Raw genomic sequence first — 11886 nt, 5'->3', positions numbered from 1 at the left:
CTGGAGCACGACCTTGACTACTGTTATGGGGTGGGGTGGGGGTTGAGAGGTTATGGGGTGCACTCCAGGGGGGTGGCGTTTGCACCGAGGTGTCGTTTTCTTAGTCCCCGGAGCGGGGGGGGTGCGTGGGCTGCAGCTCCCCCCCATATGTCGGGTGCTCAGCTCCCCGTCGCTCAAGCCAACAGTTTAGCAACATCTGGGGGGGGGGGGGAGAGGCAGGGTGGGCAGCTGGGAGATCGGATGGCTGGGAGTTTTAGCACAGCAGAAGAAGTTATTTCTCTGTCCCTTTTTGCCAGCGGGCGCCTTCTGGGCGCTGCTGTGCTACAACTCCCACCGTTACCGCGGCCAGGGAGAGAGAAGAATTCAAAAGGTGGTGGAGAAAGGGGTTAGCTGCGTCTGCAACACCGATCGTCCCTTGATAGCTTCAGGTTGGGTTGGAAGAACAACAGAGAGAAACCTCGGCTCTCGCTGCTGCTTCCCCCCTCTTCCTGCAAAGGGTGTCTTAACATCGGTATTGGGGAGCGGAGGGGGGCTCCCCTGCCTTGGCCAGCAGCAGATGTTCAAGGCCCCCCCCTCCCTACTCCAGAGTCCCGGGGCAACAAGGATTCTGCCCCCACACAGCCGGCAGGAAGACGCATGCCTGGATTGCGGCCGTACCCTGCCCATCTTCGTCAAGTCTGATGCCTTGCTCAGCAGAGTGTTGCCTTCAGCGTGTGACGGGGAGACGACTTTTAACAACAGCACCACCATCTTGTTTCCCACGAAAAAAACACCACCTTTCTGGGGAACCTTTCTGCCTTTTTGGGGGTGTATCTGAAGGGGACCCCTTCTCTGGAGTTCTTTCTTTAAAAAAAAAAAGTTGATTCTATATATAAATAAAAGCCTACAGATTATTACCAATCTATGTGTTTTGTGTGCAGGCTGGGCCAAACTCCACATTCGGGGGAAGAGGGTCTGAGCGGTTTTTCAAAAGGGATTTCGGCATGGGGGCGGCTGTTGACGTTCAGGCAAAACCACGCCACCCTGCTGATCAATAACTGGGAGACTGGAGAGAAGTTGTGCTTCCAATTAAGCTTTATGTATGAAAAGCGAACTCTGGTGCAAAAGGGAGTCCTGTTTGAATAAATAGTCCTGCGCCACACAGCAGTCTTGAGTCCAGTTTTGGGGGACAGACAGACCAGCATCCCCTAAGGCCCTTTAACTGTCCCACTGGCGCAGCTTCCGGTACATGAAGAATGTGGTGGCTGGGTCCCGAGTTCGAGGTTGCAGCTTCAGGGGGGGCAGACCCTCCACCTCCAGGAAGGGGCTCTCTGTGAACAGCTGCTCCGGGTCGTAGAAGGCCAGGAGGTCGGGGCCTGTGCAGTCCAGCTCCTAGCAGAGAAGAGACGGGACGGTTGCTTAGGAGGGAAAGTCTTTAATGAAACACAATGTCATGCAGTCCTTTACCAACTGCACTGGCTCCCAGTGGAGTACAGGGTCAGGTTTTAAGATGCTGGTTTTGACCTGTGTACCTACGGGACTGCCTGTCCTGATATGCCCCATGGAGGACCTTAAGGTCCACAAATGACAACACCTTGGAGGTCCCAAGTCGCAAGGTGGTTAGATTGGTCTCAACTAGGGCCAGGGCCTTTTCAGTACTGGCCCCGATGTGGTGGAATGCTCTGTCACAAAAGACTAGGGCCCTGCGGGACTTGACATCTTTCCGCAGGGCCTGCAAGACAGAGCTGTTCCGCCTGGCCTTTGTTTGGGCTCAGTCTGACCCTTATGTTTCCCTCCCCTTATGCTCTTGATCTATCGGCTACTTTTAAAATGAGGCTGCATTTTAAATTGCATTTTAACCTGTATTTTAAATTGGGGTTTTTCCTCCCTCTCTTTTTCCCCTATTATGTTTTTACTGTGATTTTATTTTATTGAGCCCGGCTCTGGCTGGGGAGGGCGGGGTATAAATAAAAATTATTATTATTATTATTAAACTGTTGAACCCCCTCCTGCAGGAGGCTGTGAGGGACTCCAACAGACATCCGGTCCAACCCCTGCAATTCAGGAACGCCAACCATTTGCAACCTTAGCTTTGCAAATGTGCTGGCAATCTTATTGCAGCACCGCTAGGAGGACTTCGAAGGAGGATTAGACAAATTATTGGAAGGAGAGAGCTGTCGTCAGTAGTGTCAAGAGGCAGTCATCCTTGTGAACACCGGTTGCAGGAAACCACAAGAAGGGGAAGAGTACTCTCACGCTTGAATCCTGCCTAGGGGTTTCTGGTTGGCCACTCTCAAGAACAGGGTACTTGCTGTTAGAAGCCACCTGAAGGCAGCCCTGTTTAGGGAAGCTTTTAATGTTTGGTGTATTACTGTATTTTAATATTTGGTTGGAAGCCGCCCAGAGTGGCTGGGGAAGTCCAGCCAGATGAGCGGGGTATAAATAAAAAATTATTATTATGATGATCTTAAGGGCGCTCCTTCCCGTCTTCCACAGGACATCACTCAGCACATTCACCCCCGTTGCTGGACCTTTAGCTTGGAGAGACGTTCGTAACACTGGTGTAAACCCATCGGACCATTGCTTGACACCCCACCTGCTATTTCTAAATTTGGGGGGTGGGGTTAAAGTCACGTGTCTCGATGAAAAAGTATATGATGTCTGACATGATTGAGAATCGTGGACTCAGGGACGGAGAATTATAAAGCGTCAAAATAGTGTCTGGAGGCGGTTGGAGGATGGATGGCGGCTAACAGATTGAGGCTGAATCCTGACAAGACAGAAGTACTGTTTTGGGGGGTCAGGAGGCGGGCAGGTGTGGGGGACTCCCTGGTCCTGAATGGGGTAACTGTGCCCCTGAAGGACCAGGTGCGCAGCCTGGGAGTCATTGTGGACTCACCGCTGTCCATGGAGGCGCAGGTTAACTCTGTGTCCAGGGCAGCTCCATCTGGGACGCAGGATGAGACCCTCCCTGTCCACAGACTGTCTCACCAGAGTGGCGCATGCTCTGGTTATCTCCCGCTTGGACTACTGCAATGCGCTCTACGTGGGGCTACCTTTGAAGGTGACCCGGAAACTGCAATTAATCCAGAATGTGGCAGCCAGACTGGGGACTGGGAGCGGCCGCTGGGACCACATAACACCGGTTCTGAGAGATCTGCATTGGCTCCCAGTATGTTTCCGAGCACAATTCAAAGTGTTGGTGCTGAGCTTGAAAGCCCTAAACGGCCTCGGTCCAGTATCCCTGAAGGAACGTCTCCACCCCCATCGTTCAGCCCGGACACTGAGGTCCAGCTCCGAGGGCCTTCTGGCAGTTCCCTCCCTGCGAAAAGTGAGGTTACAGGGAACTTGGCACAGGGCCTTCTTGGTAGTGGCGCCCGCCCTGTGGAACGCCGTCCCGTCAGATGTGAAGGAAATAAGCAGCTATCTTCTCTTTAAAAGACATCTGAAGGCAGCCCTGTTTAGGGAAGTTTTTTCATATTTAACGCTGTACTGTTTTTAACACTTGATTGGGAGCTGCCCAGAGTGGCTGGGGAGACTCAGTCAGATGGGCAGGGTATAAATAAATTATTATAATTATAATTATTATATGTGGAAAATATGGAAGCAACGAGGAGAGGCAGGACTGAGATGTGGAGATATGCTTCAGAGATCCAGACCATGGGGAGCTCCAAAAAATTAATAATTATAATTTGGACTAGAATTTGGTCTCTTTTATTTTAGTTTTTTATTTTAATCGGAGTACAGTGGTACCTCGCAAGACGAATGCCTCGCAGGACGGAAAACTCGCAAGAAGAAAGAGTTTTCCGTTTTTCGAGGTGCTTCGCCAGACGAATTTCCCTATGGGCTTCCTTTGCAAGACGAAAGCCCATAGGGAAATCTCCGGGGACAGCGGGGAAGCGCAGCGCGTCTTCCCCACTGTCCTCGGACCTCCTCCGAAGGCTGGTGGTGGGGCGGAGAGACCTTCTCCTCCCGCCAGCCTTCGGAAGGCTGTTCCGAAGGCTGGCGGTGGGGCAGAGAGCCCTTCTCCCCGCGCCAGCCTTCAGAACAGGTCCGGGGACAGAGGAGAAGCGCAACGCGCCTTCCCCTCTGTTCCCGGACCTGTCCTGAAGGCTTGCGGTGGGGAGAAAAGCCCTTCTCCGCACCGCCAGCCCGGCAAGCGGTTTCCATAGGAACGCATTAATTGATTTTCAATGCATTCCTATGGGAAACCGTGCTTCGCAAGACGAAAAACTCGCAAGAAGAAAAAACTCGCAGAACGAATTAATTTCGTCTTGCGAGGTACCACTGTATTATGATTGGATATATTAACTGGATGTTTTTTATTGGAAAATCAATAAAAATGGTTTTAAAAAATATAAAGTCACCTGTCTCCTCCAGCTCTAGGGAATCCTCAAAGCCACACCCCCCCTTCCCTGTTCACCTTCCTGGGTTCAGGTCGGGTCCGGACGAGGGCGAGTTTCTCCTGCACGGCTGAGCTGAGCAATTCAACTTCTGGCACTTCCAGGCTGACGAGGCCTTGATAGAGTTGTTGCTCCCGACGGATGTTCATACCTGTGAAAGGCGTGTTGGGAGAAAAAGCGAGGCGTTTATAAAACAGGGAATTGCGTGGAGAAAATGGATGGAGAGAGAAATTCTCATGCCTCTCATCGCACTCGAACTGGAGCTGAATATTTGAAGACGGACTAAAATTCATTATTTGTACCCCAGCCACTCTGGGCAGCTTCCAAGAAAGATTAAAAGTACCGTATTTTTCGCTCTATATGACGCACTTTTCCCCTCCTAAAAAGTAAGGAGAAATGTGTGTGCGTCTTAGGAAGCGAATGCAGACTGTGCAGCTATCCCAGAAGCCGGAACAGCGAGAGGGATCGCTGCGCAGCGCTCCCTCTTGCTGTTCTACCTTCTGGCTTAGCTCCTCTGTCCCTTCCCCAACGTCCCGGAAAAGCCCCCAAGAGCCGCGCTCCCTTTAAAGACGGACTGCCCTTCTCCCCCCTTGGGGGAAAGCCTTCAAGCGCTGCACACACGCTCCACACGGCTCATGAAAGGGAGCGCTGAGCAGAGCCTGGGACGCATACAGGCTCTGCTCAGAGCTCCCTTTAAAGAATATTTTTTTTCTTGCATTCCCCCTCTAAAAACTAGGTGTGTCTTATGGAGCGAAAAATACGGTACATCAAAAAGTTTATAAACTTCCCTAAATAGGGCTGCCTTCAGATGTCTTCTAAAAGTCAAATGGTTGTTTATTTCCTTGACATCTGGTGGGGGGGCATTCCATAGGGCAGGTGCCACCACCGAGAAGGCCCTCTGCCTGGTTCCCTGTAATTTGGCTTCTTGCAATGAGGAAACCGCCAGGAGGCCCTCGGAGCTGGACCTCAGTGTCCGGGCAGAACGATGGGGGTGGAGACGCTCCTTCAGGTATACTGGACCGAGGCTGTTTATGCAGCTGGGATTAAGCCACCTTGCTTCCTCCAGGTGTGGAGGCAATCCTGGCTGGCGACCATTGATAACCCTCCTGAGGCAGGGAGTTCCAGAGGTTAACCACGCACTGCACAAAGAAGGGCTTTCGTTTTACCTCCCAACGCTCAGCTCCCGATACTCACCCTCGCCAGCCCGGGCTTCCACAGCGCAGCGAGCGACGAAAGAGCGCTGCACCAGTTGTTCAGCCGCCTGCCGGGCATTAAAGCCCTGCTCCCGCACAGCGTGCACTTCTGCCACCAGGGCAAGAGTGCTGTGGAGAACGGGGCCGGCCAGCAGGTTTTGGGGTGGACACGATCCCTCTTCTCCTTCCTCCTCCTTCTCTCCCCCTGCCGGACTCAGGGAGGGCTCTCTTGCCAGCGTGATGGTGATGGGAGATTCTCCTGCACTGCTGTGGACCACCTCCACTCTGGGCTTGGGGGGGTTGAGGCTGACCGTCCGGACATCGTCCGACCGGGATCCCCGCCTCGCAGGAACGGCAACCTCCGTTCCAGGCTGCGGGGGATCTGAGGGGATCGGGCCAATGTCATCGGATTTGGATCCCAGCCTAAAACGAACCTGGCAAGGTGCAAAAAAAAAAAAATGGACAGTCGAGATAGGGAAGAAGAGGTGAATTGTGAACAATTTGCTAAAACGAGAAACATCCTCCGCAGAAGAAAAGGCTCAGGAGTAAATCCAGGAGCAAATCCATAAGACCAGGCATGTCCAAAGTCCGTTTCGGGGGGGCCTAATCCGGCCCGCCGGTCAGTTTATTCCGGCCTCTGTGGCAGTTTATTTCCTGGGGCAAAATCCTAAAAGGTGGTTGACAACTCCAATCCTAAAAAAAGCAACTTTGGGGGGGGAAATCGTAAAAAAGGTTCAACAACTTCTTTTTATTATTGACACATAAACTGCGGGACAAGGATAACTGTGACTTTAAAGATGAATGGGAACCTTTTGCAAAGTATTTAAAGAAGCAACAAAGCGAACTGGACTCCTTGGCAGGCTTTGAATAAACACTCACAAACTTTTTTATAGATAATAATCCGTCAGATAAATGAAGGATTTATACAATTCTGTAACATGCAGAGAATAGCATCTATGGAGAAACCAGAGATTCGAACTGAGGGAAATGAGGGGGGAGGGGGGGTTGTTTTACGGAGGGGAGAGGGGGAAATGGGGGGGGGATTAAGGATGATATGTTTTAAGATAATATGCTTTGTTTAAATTCCTAATAAAAATATTTTTAAAAAAGAAATATATTTTTATTAAACCATTTTAACAAAACAAATTATCAATCAAAATAACCAATTACATTTTTCCCCTTTCCCCCCTTCTCCCACCCCCTAAGAAATTCCCTCAGCTCCCCCCTCTGATTTGTTTGCACATATTATTCTCTGCATGTTAAAAATTGTACATGTCATTGCATTATCTGCCATATGTTCTACTAATAGATTTGAGGATGTTTATTCCAAACCTGCCAAGGGCCAAGGAGTCCAGATCCTTTGGTTGTTGAAAGCTCAACAACTTCAATCCTAATATAAAATCAATAACTTCCGCCGGCCCTCATGCATGCTCACTTCATCAAATCTGGCCCTCTTTGGAAAAAAAAAAGTCCCCACAAGCACCAGAACAACCTCAGTACTGCACAGCAAAAATCTCAGGAAGCCAGGAAAGCCAAGCCAAACCATGGAGGTCCCTATACCTCAATACTGCTGAAACTGACTGGCAGCACCTATCCTGGGCCTCCTTCTCTGGGGTGCAACAAGGGACCTTCTGGTGCAGGGCAGATGCTGTCCCACTGAGCTACATCCCTTGCCCTCTGGAGAGGGTGTGGGCGAGTCCTAACTCTGTGCCTTCCTGCATAAAGGTAAAGGGACCCCTGACCATTAGGTCCAGTTGTGGCCGACTCTGGGGTTGCGGCGCTCATCTCGCTTTACTGGCCGAGGGAGCCAGCGTACAGCTTCCGGGTCATGTGGCCAGCAGGACTAAGCCGCTTCTGGCGAACCAGAGCAGCGCACGGAAACGCTGTTTACCTTCCCGCCGGAGCGGTACCTATTTATCTACTTGCACTTTGAGGTGCTTTCGGACTGCTAGGTTGGCAGGAGCAGGGACTGAGCAACGGGAGCTCACCCCGTCGCGGGGATTTGAACCGCCGACCTTCTGATTGGCAAGTCTTCTCTGGGCGCCACAGTTCAAGAAGGACACTGACAAACTGGAACGTGTCCAGAGGAGGGCAACCAAAATGGTCAAAGGCCTGAAAACGATGCCTTATGAGGAACGGCTAAGGGAGCTGGGCATGTTTAGCCTGGAGAAGAGGAGGTTAAGGGGTGATATGATAGCCATGTTCAAATATATAAAAGGATGTCACATAGAGGAGGGAGAAAGGTTGTTTTCTGCTGCTCCAGAGAAGTGGACATGGGGCAATGGATCCAAAGTACAAGAAAGAAGATTCCACCTAAACATTAGGAAGAACTTCCTGACAGTAAGAGCTGTTTGACAGTGGAATTTGCTGCCAAGGAGTGTGGTGGAGTCTCCTTCTTTGGAGGTCTTTAAGCAGAGGCTTGACAACCATATGTCAGGAGTGCTCTGATGGTGTTTCCGGCTTGGCAGGGGGTTGGACTCCATGGCCCTTGTGGTCTCTTCCAACTCTATGATTCTATGAAGTCCTAGGCTCTGTGGTTTAACCCACAGCGCCACCTGCGTCCTGCCTTCCTGCATAGATTTCCCAATTAATGAGAAATCTGGCGGCAGATTTGATGGTTTCAAACCACCTCCCCCCCCTTTCCACCTCATTCTCCCAGCTGCCACTCACCTGTCTACGACGTGCTTTCCCCTGCTGGGGTCGCCGAAGGATCCCGCCCCCCGGCCTCGTCACACAGGCTCTCTCGGGGGTGAGCACCATCTCAGACTCGGGGACCAAGCCCTGGGGAGTCGGGGGTGGAAGGGGCAGGGGTGCAGCGCAAGGGAGGCTGTCTGTGTCATCGCTGCAGGTAAGAGTGGGTGCAGCAGCCATCATGGGACGAATGCAAGCTGTAGATTAGAGAAAAGAGTATGCAAATCAGCGGTTTCCAATTTTTGAGGCGGGGTGGAAGGGGAATGACTCACCCCAGTGCTCCCCACCCTATAAAAAGCATTATGCAGAACAGCTAAGGGAGAGAAGTAACGCAATGACATTCAAAACAAAATTAAATGCACAATTAACCCCACCGGCCCCCAGGGGGCGCTGCTGCACACTCTGGGAGCCAATGATGCAATATGTAAGCGGCAGCAGTGCAAACTTCCAGTAACCCGCCAGCAGAGGGCGCTGTTTCCAAATGTCTGCTCTGAGCAGACAGTCCCCAGCCTGGTGCTCTCTGCTTGTTTTGCACTAGGTTCTGGGGCTGATGGGAGTTGTAGTCCAAAACATCTGGATTTCACCAGGCTGTCCTAACTAAGTCCAAGAAGTGGGCTCTGCTTTTGGGGGGGGGGTCATAGCAGAGGAGCATCAGGGGGAAGAGATAAGCGCCCCCGGTTTTATTGGAGGGCGCCCATCCTCATGGATAGTTGTGGAATTCACTGCCATAATAAATAATAATAATTATTATGTCTAGGACAGTGATGTTTAGGACAGTGATTGCCGCTTGCGTGGGCCACATGTTTAGGGCACCAGAAAAGCAGGGACACCAGGAACATGAGATCTTTTTCTCTTTTTTAATGAATTTGATATTGGTACTGCATCCAAGTATTCATCAAGGGGAAAATCAGGACTTCGTTAGACGATACAATGATCTTTATTGTTATTGTCCCATACAGAACAACGAAATTGAAAAAATCCACATCAGACATTCAAAAACCAACAAGCCTGCTATCCCAGCCTGGTTAACCCCCTAAAAACTCTGATACCCCCTAATTAAATACAATATACTCCCATAGAGACTACCTTACACTGCCTTTAAAACCAAAATTTGGATAGAAACTTCCTAACCATCCACTCTGAATTCTGGTGCTGGGGGAGACTCTTGAGAGTCCCATGGACTGCAAGAAGATCCAACCTCTCCATTCTGAAGGAAATCAGCCCTGAGTGCTCACTGGAAGGACAGATCCTGAAGCTGAGGCTCCAAGACTTTGGCCACCTCATGAGAAGAGAAGACTCCCTGGAAAAGACCCTGATGTTGGGAAAGATGGAGGGCACAAGGAGAAGGGGACGACAGAGGACGAGATGGTGGGACAGTGTTCTCGAAGCTACCAGCATGAGTTTGACCAAACTGCGGGAGGCAGTGGAAGACAGGAGTGTCTGGCGTGCTCTGGTCCAGGGGGTCACGAAGAGGCGGACACGACTAAACAACAAAAGCAAAGTTGAAGAGGGAAGTGAAGAGGGTCAAAGCTCTCTAGAAGGCGTGGAGGTTGATCTGAGCTCCTGTCGCTCAGTCCCTGCTCCTGCCAACCTAGCAGTTTGAAAGCACCTCAAGCTGAAGGGGATGACGGAGGACGAGATGGTGGGACAGTGTTATTGAAGCTGCTAACATGAGTTTGACCAAACCGCGGGAGGCAGTGGAAGACAGGAGTGCCTGGCGTGCTCTGGTCCAGGGGGTCACGAAGAGGTGGACACGACTAAACAACTAAACAACAACAACTGCATCCAAGTATTCATCAAGGGAAAAATCAGGACTTTGTTAGACTTCCTAACCCTCGACTCTACACCCATTTTTCTGCTCTCTTTTTATTCCTTATCCCACCTAAACCAGAGGCAAGTGGGGTAGACGGTGTCCTAACATTAAATCGAAATAACCCGAGGAAATCAGATCCAGCCAGGTGCTGTTTCAGCATACATGTAAGCCTTGGGCCATTTTGGAAAACAACATTGAGTATAGTGTTTTGTTTTGTTTTTATTTTGAATTACATATTGGGAGGGGGGCAGGGAGCCTTGCAGCATAATTTTCCCCGGTGCTTGCAAAAGTCTTAGTCCAGCCCTGGGTCGAATCCAGCTGCCGCAGGGATCTTTTGATGTTTTAAGGGGGGAGTATTTTGAAGGGGACGTGGGTGGCGCTGTGGTCTAAACCACAGAGCCTAGGGCTTGTCGATCAGAAGGTCGGCGGTTCGAATCCCCGCAATGACGGGGTGAGCTCCCGTTGCTCGGTCCCTGCTCCTGCCAACCTAGCAGTTCAAAAGCACCTCAAAGTGCAAGTAGATAAATAGGTACCACTCCGGCGGGAAGGTAAACGCCATTTCCGTGCGCTGCTCTGGTTCGCCAGAAACGGCTTAGTCATGCTGGCCACGTGACCCGGAAGTTGTACGCCGGCTCCCTCGGCCAGTAAAGTGAGATGAGCGCCGCAACCCCAGAGTCGGCCACGACTGGACCTAATGGTCAGGGGTCCCTTTACCTTTTATTTTGCAGGATGTGGGACAAGAAGCTACAGTTTGAACTGGATACGGAACAATTCAAAATTGCGAAAGGAGTACGACAAGGCTGTATATTGTCTCCCTGCTTATTTAACTGATATGCAGAATTCATCATGCGGAAGTTTAGAGTTTTGTTTTGTTTTTATTTTGAATTACATATTGGGAGGGGGGCGGGGAGCCTCACAGCATAATTTTTTCCGGTGCTTGCAAAAGTCTTAGTCCGGCCCTGGGTCGAATCCGGATGCCGCAGGGCTCTTTTGATGTTTTAAGGGGGGAGTATTTTGCAGGATCTCAGTTTGCAACCTCCCGCCTTTGCACATTTTCTGCTGCAGCCCAAATTGCACATTGCACCCCTTGCTCCCGCCCCAGTTTCCAACCCGGCCCCTTACCCCTTTTTATCTCCAGCCCCTCCACTTCTCGGCTTCTCCCTCGTCTAAACTCCACTCTTTGCCTCCGGCGGGGAAGAATCTGGGGACGGTTGAAGCGGGCGGTGCAAAAGGAAGCGAGTAGCCTCGTTTTCGGTCCAAGATGGCGCCTGTCCTGAAAACGCTCTATCTAAAGCCATGGAGAACCATAGAGTCGCGCGGCGCAGCAAGGCCCAGTCCGGCAATTCCCGTGGCGTAACACTCGCGCCCTCTATGGAAAGGTGGGAGGCTTTGCAAGCGTAACCTCCGAGGGGCGGGGCTGTGGGCGGGGCCGAGCGGGGGCTGGGGCGTAGCCTCGTTTTGATTCTAAGATGGCGGCCGAGCTGGGAGCGGTCTATATAGAGAATGAGCGGCGGGAAAGGGAGGGAGGCCTTCTGGGTTAAATAGGGTGGTGCGGAAGCTGCGCCTGCGCAACAGATTCTTTCTGAATGCAAGATGGCGGCCAAAAACAAGACACTTCTCCGCCGGTTCGAAACCAGCTCTCGGCATAGATATTAATAATAACAAATAACAAATAATAATATTCATAGCTATTATTATAAAAGTAATTATTAATAATAATTGCAGGAGGCTCAGGAAACCGTTCTAGGTGTCCATTTGAATCCACTGCAACTTTTAAGTTCTATGATTCAGTGGTTCTAATTTTTAT

The 11886-nt window shown here is 50.9% G+C and overlaps 1 protein-coding gene across 1 annotated transcript; it reads right to left on the bottom strand.

Moving 5' to 3' along the window:
• Nucleotides 1–1056: 1056 nt before the first annotated feature.
• Nucleotides 1057–11378, bottom strand: PPP1R35 (protein phosphatase 1 regulatory subunit 35). Its single transcript, XM_053362233.1, has 5 exons — nucleotides 11202–11378; nucleotides 8246–8463; nucleotides 5577–6009; nucleotides 4403–4533; nucleotides 1057–1371 (listed from the first exon to the last, which is right to left on the bottom strand). The coding sequence occupies exons 2-5, from the start codon at nucleotides 8447–8449 to the stop codon at nucleotides 1198–1200; spliced, it is 942 nt and encodes a 313-aa protein (XP_053218208.1). The 5' UTR covers nucleotides 8450–8463; nucleotides 11202–11378; the 3' UTR covers nucleotides 1057–1197.
• Between the last annotated feature and the right edge of the window lie 508 nt (nucleotides 11379–11886).

Source organism: Podarcis raffonei, chromosome 13, assembly GCF_027172205.1.
Source record: "Podarcis raffonei isolate rPodRaf1 chromosome 13, rPodRaf1.pri, whole genome shotgun sequence".
Classification (NCBI taxonomy): domain Eukaryota; kingdom Metazoa; phylum Chordata; class Lepidosauria; order Squamata; family Lacertidae; genus Podarcis; species Podarcis raffonei.
Note: the sequence above shows the minus strand (reverse complement) of the source record. Positions and strands in the feature narration are given on the sequence as shown.

Coding starts and splice junctions, on each gene's coding strand:
- PPP1R35 (XM_053362233.1), bottom strand. CDS start 8,449: ATGATGGCTGCTGCACCCACTCTTACCTGCAGCGATGACACAGACAGC. Junction 4,534..5,576: donor GGAAGCCCGGGCTGGCGAGG/GTGAGTATCGGG, acceptor CGCCTTTCACAG/GTATGAACATCCGTCGGGAG. Junction 1,372..4,402: donor CCCGACCTGAACCCAGGAAG/GTGAACAGGGAA, acceptor CTTCTCTGCTAG/GAGCTGGACTGCACAGGCCC.